We start from the raw sequence: 9,659 nt of genomic DNA on the forward strand, positions 1-9,659 counted from the left end.
CTCCTCATTCACTCGCACACTGAGAGAGCGACCAGGAACACTAAAAAAAAAAAAGAGCCTTTCACAACCACCACGAAACTTCTTTGATATGACTTTTCTGGCTGCACAGAGTGAGCAATAAAGAACTGGAAGAACATTTATCCTTCAGCCATTTACACTCGTACTGCTTCTCTTTGATCCTTTGACGTTTGGAGCCCTGTGGCTGAGTCACCCTAGCATAACACAAATGTTTTAGTTCCTCCAATGTCTGTTCAGTTGGCTTTACATTTTAATTGCCCCCTTCCATCTCTGCAGCCATTTTCAGAAGTGTTTTCCTGCCTGTATGCCTCAGAATTGGTTTCATTTTTTAAAAAGGTGCGCTTGGTAATATTCTGGGCACCGCTGCTGGGACATTTCTGTACATCCTCCCAGAAGTCTTCCAGTACCTGGGAAAATCTGACTAACTGCTCAGTGTTCAAAGTCTCCCAGAGATGTGAAAGATAAAATGATTAAGCCACACACAGATAATTCTCCTGTCCAAAAAAAGGTAAATAGCAATTATCATTTTGCTGATGTTAACAGCTTTGTAGCGATCCTATAATCAGCCTAGTACATAAATGACCTATAAAAGGTATAACACTCATCATAGCATTTTAAAAGCTGAGAACAACAGATTTGTCCAAATTTTGCAGCTTGAAGATTATTACGCTGCTGCCAAAAAACCAGGTGAGACCATACGAGGATGCATCACTCAGCTGTCACCTCACAACGTAATTACTGCAGACAGACATCCCCTCCCTTCCATGTTTTTAAACACGATTTTTAGTGCAACGTTTTGCAAACGATTAATATACAAGGTGCGTTCAACTTTTTCTCATCCAATCTTTTATAAATGTAAAGAAAGATGCAAAACAACACGTTAAGGCACAAGCTGAATATCACTGAATGACTTTTTCTGCATCTGTGTTAAAAATATTGTCGAGAATAAATAAAAAGCTCGGAATGACACACAAAATTTGGCTACAATATAACAGGCATATGGCAACTTTGGGCTCCAGATGTTCTCTTTTTTAAAAGACCATTTAAAAGCCATAGAAGTCACATTTTTTCAACTATTAACTGTCCGACTGAGCTATACACACACACACACACACACACACACACACACACACACACACACACACACACACACACACACACACAGAGGAAGACCCAGCACGAAGGCTGAAATGTGCTCCATACAGCCTCCAATTTTCCCAGGACTCACAAGTACTGCACAAGTCTTGACATAAGGTCATTGGGACCTCACGTACCTAATGCACTGGTAGCAGGGATGGATTAGAGGCTGCATCAGACTTCGCTCTTTAATCTCATAAGGCTTAAACCATAAAGAGAGCTCTCTAGGGAACAAGCCCGTGTTTTGAGTTCTTAGCTTACAAAGACTGCGAGGTTTGAATCAGACCTAACTGTTACCCTCTGTACCCAGGCTGCCTTTTCTTAATTGCAGAGCTAACAGGAAAAAAACTGTCCAGATGCACCAGCCAGGGTTAACTCAAGAGGGAAATGAGAACTAAAAGAGCCCTAATTGAGAGAAAATCTTACTTACAACACTGGGAGGCAGCAGAGGGCAATGGTTTCTTCTGGACTTCTTCGGTAAAGGAATACTGCGGGAACACAAAAGAAAGCACACGCTGATGAGACTTGAACACAACTTCATGAAACAGAATTTCCAAAACGTGGCAACAAGCCTACACTTGGGCAGTATTTACAGGTGTCTTTTTTTTCAAAGCAGAATTTAATAGCTCCCAAAAAAGGAACCAGGAAAAAAAAAAAATCTCACTTTGTTGCATGCCAGTATAGCTATTAATTGCTGCACACCTGGCCTAGATAAAGTCTGCTCCACTTTCAAAGCTCAAAACACAAATATTTTTAAACCTGGGGACCTAAAATTAGTTGCCCGAGTCATAAAAGGTTTGATTTTCAGAGGTCCTTAGCACCGGCAGCTCCCAATGGCTTCAGTGGAGTGTGGGTGCATGCAACACCCTCAAAATAAAGCCATTTAAAAAGTTCCTGAATATGGATTTTGGAGCATGAATTTCAGTGCCAAGCCCAGGGTTGAAAGTGTTGGCCTGCAGACTGCAGCAGTACTTCTCAGAGAAAGTGAGTTTGATTTTGACATCCTCCACTCAACTGTACCAGTCTGCAATCCTACAAAATGACCCCGGGGTCTGTTCAAGGCTTGAGATGGAAGAATAAGAACTAATCCTATCAGACAAAATGATACCAACCCACACCCTCAGCAGTACAGGAGATGCAAACTTTGAAACCTTGATGCTTCAGTTAATTCAGAGTGCAGGGGGGCACTGAACACACAGGACGCTTTCGACTGAGAAGCAAAGGAACGGAGATTATCAGCCCACTGGATGAGTGAGCAAGACATCTGGAAGACCCGGACGGTTTCTTCCGAATTCATGGCTGCTCTTGCACCATGAAACAATTGTGAGGACGAAGCACCAAATGACACCTACACACTACATCAGCATCTGGCACCAGAAATCTAGGGCTGAAGCCCACAGCTTTGGACCTACATCCAGAAGCAGGCGCTCATCCCAGCACTACCACTGACAAGTGAAGTGGCACGGTTTGACTTCCACCTGATCCACAGATACTAAAGAGGATCGAAAGGTTTTGCAGGAAAAGCTGCCTGAAGTCAGAAGAGGCTGCTACTCAAGCCATTTTACTCCAGGTAAATACTGCTCTGTGACTGGGTCAAACAGCTCCTGATACAAACATCTGCCTTGGCTTTGTCCATCTGCAAGGTGAATGACTGCCAATTCACAAGAGAGGTTAGAGCAGCAGGTCTCGAGCTTTTTAGACTCAAAGCACCCCTCAGAACATCCTTGATTTTTGACCATAGAAAAAGAGAAAGATTCTTCTGTTGCAAAAAACCCACAAAGATCACAACAGGTCAGAATGATTTAACACTCTGAATCCCTATTTTAAATCAACACGGGTTCATTAGGGGCAGGCCCTGTCAGACCAACCTGACGGCCTTCTACGACCAGGTCACAACATCCTTGGACGCAGGTGTAGCAGTGGACGTAGTCTTTCTGGATTTTAGGAAGGCCTTCAACACGGTCTCTCGCCCCGTTCTCATTAAAAAACTAGGGGGCTGCGGTGTCAATGCCTACACAGTCAGATGGGTCACAAATTGGCTGGAGGGCCGCACCCAGAGAGTTGTCGACCAGGAGGGATGTGGGCAGTGTGTCCCCCAGGGCTCGGTCCTCGGGTCCGCGCTGTTCAACATCTTCATCAGCGACTTCGACACGGGGGTGAAAAGCACCCTGTTCAAATTTGCTGACAACACTAAGATGTGGGGGGAAGCGGACACGCTAGGAGGGAGGAACAGGCTGCTGGGGAACTCCCGTCTTGTCAGTGCAGAGGCAGAAAAGGATCTTGGAGTCATCATTGATGCCACAATGAACATGGGCCAACAAAGTGGGGACGCGGTCAGGAAGGCCAACCATACCTTGTTGTGCATCCACAGATGCATCTCGAGCAGGGCCAAGGAGGTGATCCTCCCCTTCTATGCGGCACTGGTCAGGCCGCAGGTGGAGTACTGCGTCCAGGTCTGGGTGCCGCACTTCAGGAGGGATGCGGACAGCATGGAGAGGGTCCAGAGGAGGCCACCCGCATGATCAGGGGCAGCAGGGCAGGCCCTACGAGGAGAGGCTACAGGACCTGAACCTGTTCAGCCTCCACAAGAGAAGGCTGAGGGGGATCTGGTGGCCTGTTACAAACTAGTCAGAGGGGACCAGCAGGCATTGGGGGAGTCCCTGCTCCCCCGAGCACTGCCAGGAGTGACAAGGAATACCGGTCACAAGCTGGCAGAGGGTAGATTCGGACTAGACATCAGGAGGCGCTACTTCACGGTCAGGGCGGCTAGGATCTGGAACCAACTTCCAAGAGAAGTGGTGCTGGCTCCTACCCTGGGGGTCTTCAGAAGGAGGCTAGATAGACACCTAGCCGGGGTCGTTTGACCCCAGTGCTCTTTCCTGCCATGGCAGGGGGTTGGACTTGATGATCTGCTCAGGTCCCTTCTGACCCGACCAACTATGAAACTCTCTCTGGGTTTGCCCTTGTGCTAACACAGTAGCACCCCACAACATCCTTAAAAAGATTGCTGCAGCACCCTGATTAATAATTACTCTGTTAGAGGTACATGCTGCTCCAACACTTCAAAACCCTTCTCATACCATAAGCAGTACTTAAAACTAATACTATCCTGGTGAAGAAAGAGGCTTTATTATGCTTCTGGTTAATACTGTATTCAAACTCCCCTGGCTTAGGTTACAAAGTTTAAGAGCAAAAAATGCAAGCCTTCACCTAAGAGCATGACTATCACCTTCAGGGAGCCAGACAGACTTCATTTCACAACTCAGTGAAGGCACCATATTTTTACCCAAATGCAAGACTACATGAAATTTAAGACAACCCCCGCCTCCCCCCGCCAATAATTAGATTCTATATATGAACAATGTATAAGTTTCTTAATTTTCCATGCACATAATTTAAGTGTTGGAGGGTCCTCTTCCCCACTGTCGCCACTGTAATGAGGATAGCACGGCTGGGGAGTCAGGCAGCCTGACCTTGGCCCCCACATTGCCACTTGCCACAATTGCAACCAGTGCCACAGCAGCTGCTTGTCCCCACCTCCCCCCACCACCACCTTGTACTCAAATCCAAAACAAGGGGCTTTCCCCCCTCCCCACTACCAGACAAAACAGGAAAGCGGAAGAATTTGAGAATTTTTTAATGAAATTATAACGAGCCACTAAAACCATGATCCAATAAACTCCCTTAGCTCCAGAACAACAGGCCAAAGTCTCCTCACTCTGCATTGCACACAAGCTAAGAAACTGAAAATACTTCTTTCGGGATTTAAATAAACAGAACCTAACGAAGCCCTGCTGCCAGGAGCTGCCTCGCTCCGACGACAAGTAGGCAGTGATGCGTCTTTAATTTAAAATTTATGTACACAACAAAGAATCTCCGTTCAGAATTGTCACACTCCAATGCATCTAGCAGATGAAAAGCTTCATGCTTTTGTTAGCATTAACACCACAAAATTAAAGGGAATGGTTCAGAAGGATAGTGCAATGAATATTGAAGGAAATTTTTACCTAAAATTACTTGTTATAGAAATTCAGAGTAGCACTGTATTATGTTCTGGGAAATTTTAAGTTAGACTCCTACTTCAGTGACCAACATCTTTCAAGTACAATACTTACTTCATCATGATCTCCCATGGAATTAATCTGTTCTAATTTTTTGGTCCAGTATCTGGCTTCCTCCTCGGGGATATCTAGAAGAACAGCAAAGGCATGACTTACTGGCATTCACTTAGTTATAAAGCAAGACTTGGAGATAATTTACTATTAAATACAAACTTTAGCAGTGACAACAGACCAAAAGAACAATTTTAGAGCACACCACAAAGCCAGGCAGAATTTAATTTTGAAAGACTCAGCGAATGCTTGATACCAGAATCAAATGTAAAACACAAGTCCTGAACAGCAGATCCAGCTTGCCTGAGAGGAGAACATTACTTCTAGTTCATATCTAGTTAACCAAACATACAGACCAGAGAGGAGAAGGAGAATTTGACCCAGTTTGTATTGAGCTCAAGTAGTCTAGAAAGGACACTAAAAATCATGAACAAACTACACACTTGGTAACACAACCTGAGGAAAACAAGGGCCTCTGCTCTAGCGGTACGACTTCCAGAAAACAGTGACTTGAACTCTCCCTTTCCAAGAGAACACCTTCAGATGTTGATGACTAGAAAATAATATTTAGGAGGTTTGCTTTTGGGAATTGGCTTGTAGGTAAAGTAGATATTGCATTAGAATAATGCTCCAGGGCAACAGCAGAGGTTAACTGGTTTCTAAAAGCCTGTTTGTAACAAAGTTTCCTTCAAGGACCACTGTGTCTGAAGCCAGCAGACACACCGGCTGGGAAATTGAAGACATGTACCACGCTGTTTCATAACGTGAATAGTACCCAAACAGATACAAAGGACTCTGCAGCACTGACACCAGGTCACAGTGCTCAACTGCAGAGCCCTTGGGATTTTTGGTTCTGGTGGACGGACCAAATTAAGAGACCAGAAACTCCCAAATTAAGATATGCACATGTGATGGGCTTGTTGGAACACAGGCACATGCTGACAGGACAGAACATGGACAGTATGACAACCACAGGGAGACCAATCAATGATACCCAGAGATAAAGGGTCATCAGAAGGGACAAAGGATATAAAAGGAGAGATTTCAGAGCAGCAAAGGGTCCCCAATGGGGGAACCCAAACACTATGGACAAAGGGCACACCACCAGCCCATCTCACCCACCCCACTGGTGGGGGGAGGGGGCTTGGCCCTCAGCCTCCAGGGTGCCAACATCTGACATTCAAGAAAGAACTACAGGGTGAAGCCCACGTATTAGCCAGAAGTACCTTCCCTCTGTGACAGCTCTAGGCCTGGTAGATATAATTGGGGAGGTTATTTTGTTGGTCTTGCCTGCATGGTTCTTATCTGCTATCATTGTGTATCAATAACATTTCCCTATTATTGAATGGAGAGGTCGTGGCTGGTATGAGGGTTTGAGTCTGAATGGAACAAGGTATCTAGGTCATAAATCCAATGTCAGCAGACATTTTCATGTGGGACCAGATGAGAGTCAACTTAGAAAGGACTCAAAAAATTGCCTGAAGGAATTGCGGAGCCATCAGCTATTATCACTGGGAACTTGTGAAGGTCATTTGAGGTCTCAGAAGACCAAAAAAGGGCAACAACAATGCCTATCTTTTAAAAACGGGAAAAAAAGGGAAACCAAGTTATTACAGACAAGCCATACCCAAAAAGATACTGGAGCATATCAGGGCACCTAGAAGACAAGGTAATAAGGAACAGGTAACATTGATTTATCAGATACAAGGTATGCTTAACAAACTTCATTTTCTGCTTCCATATCAGTGGCTTAGGCTTTGGGGGTGGGGTGAGAGCAGTAGGTGACATACCTCAACTTTAGCAAGGCTTTTGATACCGTCTCCCAGGACATTCTCATTCATTCTGCATTATGAGGGAGAACCAGAGCCTGCTTTCTCTTCCTTGGGAAACACGTCAATAAGTATCACTGCTCTCTAATAATAATAAATACATATAAAAGGTAGATGCTCCTTCTGATATTTGCTGCATTGCTGCCCTCTTGTCAAAATCTGTTTAGAAGACATGTTCCTGTCAGAAGACAAGACATCAGCATGCCTTCCACAAGGCTTGGAATTCCATAAAGCCAGTCAAGGCTGCTTATCCTGAATAAGTTGAGTTTCCTAAATTATCTCCACAGGCATTTGGACTAGCATTTAAATGAAATCTGGCTGGAGGGCATCACTTGCTTGAATGGTCAAGCATATAGGAATCCAATTATATGATCTGTGACTCAGACCCGAGACAAACCAGAATTCTCCAATATAGGATCACAGAAACATAGGGTTGGGAGGGACCTCACAAGGTCTAGTTCATGATCGAGGCAGGAGCATCCTCGACTAAAGCAGCCCAAGGAAAGGTCCCTCTTAACCCCTCAGGGAAGCATTGGGCTTCACATGGCAGACTCAACTGCCTGTACACAAATGCCAGGAGCTTGGGAAACAAGCATGGGGAACTTCCCTTTCTCCTATGATAATGACTATGACTTTGTAGGAACTACGGAGACCTGGTGGGACTCCACCTATGATTGATCGGTGGCAGTAGAGGGTTACACCTGGTATAGGAGAGACCGTGTGGGGAAGAGGGGTGGGGGTGTGGCTCTTTACGTCAAAGATCAGCTCACCTCCCTGCAGATTGAGTTTCCAAACCAGGAAGGGTGTCTTGAGACCCTCTGGGTCAAGATACGAGGAGAACGTGGGGAGGGTGACTTACTTGTAGGAGTCTACTATAGACGCCCTCAACAAGAGGAAGACTTAGATCAGGAATTCAATAGGGAACTGGTCGAAGCCACACACTCCCGATGCTTGATCGTCATGAGGGACTTCAACTTTGCTGACATCTCTTGGGATGAGTACACGGCCAAGTCTGACAGGTCGCGTAGTTTTCTCACGTACATCAGTGACCTCTACCTAACACATGAGGTCTACAGACTGACTAGGGGAAAAAGCATTGCTGGATCTGGTCCTGGCCAAAGGGGAGGACCTGGTGAGTGATCTGCAGATCGAGGGGAAGCTTGGTGACAGCAACCATGAATTGGTCACCTTCTTAGTTCACCGAAGAGCAGGCAAACCCCACAGTAAAACAGAAGTCCTTAACTTCGGGAAAGCCGACTTCTGCAAGCTGAGAGAACTGGTCAGTCAAGCAATCAGAGGCCGTACACCACCCCCCACAGAAGAGGGAATACGTGAGGAATGGTCATCGCTCAAAAACATAATCCTTGAAGCACAGGGCAAAGCCATCCCTTCTCGCAAGAAATACAATCAATGCACAAGGAAGCACCCATGGCTGAGTAAGGAAATGTTGGACCTCATTAAGCTCAAAAGAGTAGCCTATACCAGCTGGAAAACAGGAAGCATTACCAAAGAGGATTACTCTGCACTAGCCCGCACCTGCAGAGAGCAGTCGAGAAATGCCAAGCCACAAACTGAACTTAGGCTAGCTACGGGGATCAAGGACAACAAAAAGTCCTTCTTCAGATATGTGGGAAGTAGGAAAAAGAACAAAGACAGTATTGGGCACCTGAGAGATCCAATGGGGCAACTGACATCAGATGTCCAAGAAAGGCCCAACCTCCTAAATGACTTTTTTCTATCGGTTTTTCACCCTCCCAGGAGGATCACACTACCAGAAATGGCACAAACCAATTTCGGAGCGGCTGTTGCGCCCAAAATTGATGTGGATCAGGTGAGAGAACACCCTGAGAACCGACATTCACAAGTCTGCGGGCCTAGACAGAATGCACCCAAGGGTCTTGAAAGAGCTGGCAGACATCATTGCATCCCCCTTGGCAGGGATATTTGAAAAATCATGGCACTTGGGCAAGGTCCCGGATGACTGGAAAAGAGCCAACGTGGTCCCTATCTACAAGAAAGGGAGGAGGGATGACGTGGGGAACTATAGACCAATCAGTCTCAAGTCCATCCCTGGAAAAATCCTTGAGAAAATTGTCAAGGGATCCATCAACACCAGACTGACAGAAGGCAAGCTTCTGAATGCCAGCCAACATGGCTTTGTGACTGGCAGGCCTTGCCTGACCAACCTCATCTCCTTCTATGACCAGGTAACATGTGCCCTGGACAAGGGAGATGATGTGGACATCATTTATCTGGACTTCAAAAAAAGGGGGGGGAGGGGTTGTGCTCTATGTCAATGAGCAATATACGTCAACCCTCATCAAGACGGAATCCAAGGAGGAGGAAGTAGAAGGATTGTGGGTTAGGCTACATGGGGGGCAAGGAGAAAGGGATTTGGTGGTAGGGGTCTGCTACAGACCCCCACATCAAGGGGAAGAAAGAGATTCGGGGCTCCTGAGGCAGCTCTCGGAGATCATAAAAGCTAAAGAGGCGGTAGTCATGGGGGACCTAAACTACCCGGACATCTGCTGGGAGTCACAGACGGCAAAGTCCCACCGCTCAC

General features: G+C 46.0%; 1 protein-coding gene across 5 annotated transcripts in view; it reads right to left on the reverse strand.

Moving 5' to 3' along the window:
* UNC13B (unc-13 homolog B) overlaps nucleotides 1-9,659 on the reverse strand; it is a 257,459-nt gene that overhangs the window by 220,696 nt on the left and 27,104 nt on the right. For 4 of the 5 annotated variants that reach the window (XM_025207487.1, XM_025207486.1, XM_025207488.1 and 1 more), the window contains 2 exons: nucleotides 5,271-5,344; nucleotides 1,586-1,643 (listed from right to left, as the gene is read on the reverse strand). In XM_025207487.1, coding sequence (XP_025063272.1) covers nucleotides 1,586-1,643; nucleotides 5,271-5,344 — 132 coding nt within the window. The remainder of the gene's footprint in view (nucleotides 1-1,585; nucleotides 1,644-5,270; nucleotides 5,345-9,659) is intronic. The other variant, XM_025207489.1, reaches the window with a different exon arrangement.

The sequence above is a fragment of the Alligator sinensis genome, unplaced genomic scaffold (genome assembly GCF_000455745.1).
Source record: "Alligator sinensis unplaced genomic scaffold, ASM45574v1 scaffold783_1, whole genome shotgun sequence".
NCBI lineage: Eukaryota > Metazoa > Chordata > Crocodylia > Alligatoridae > Alligator > Alligator sinensis.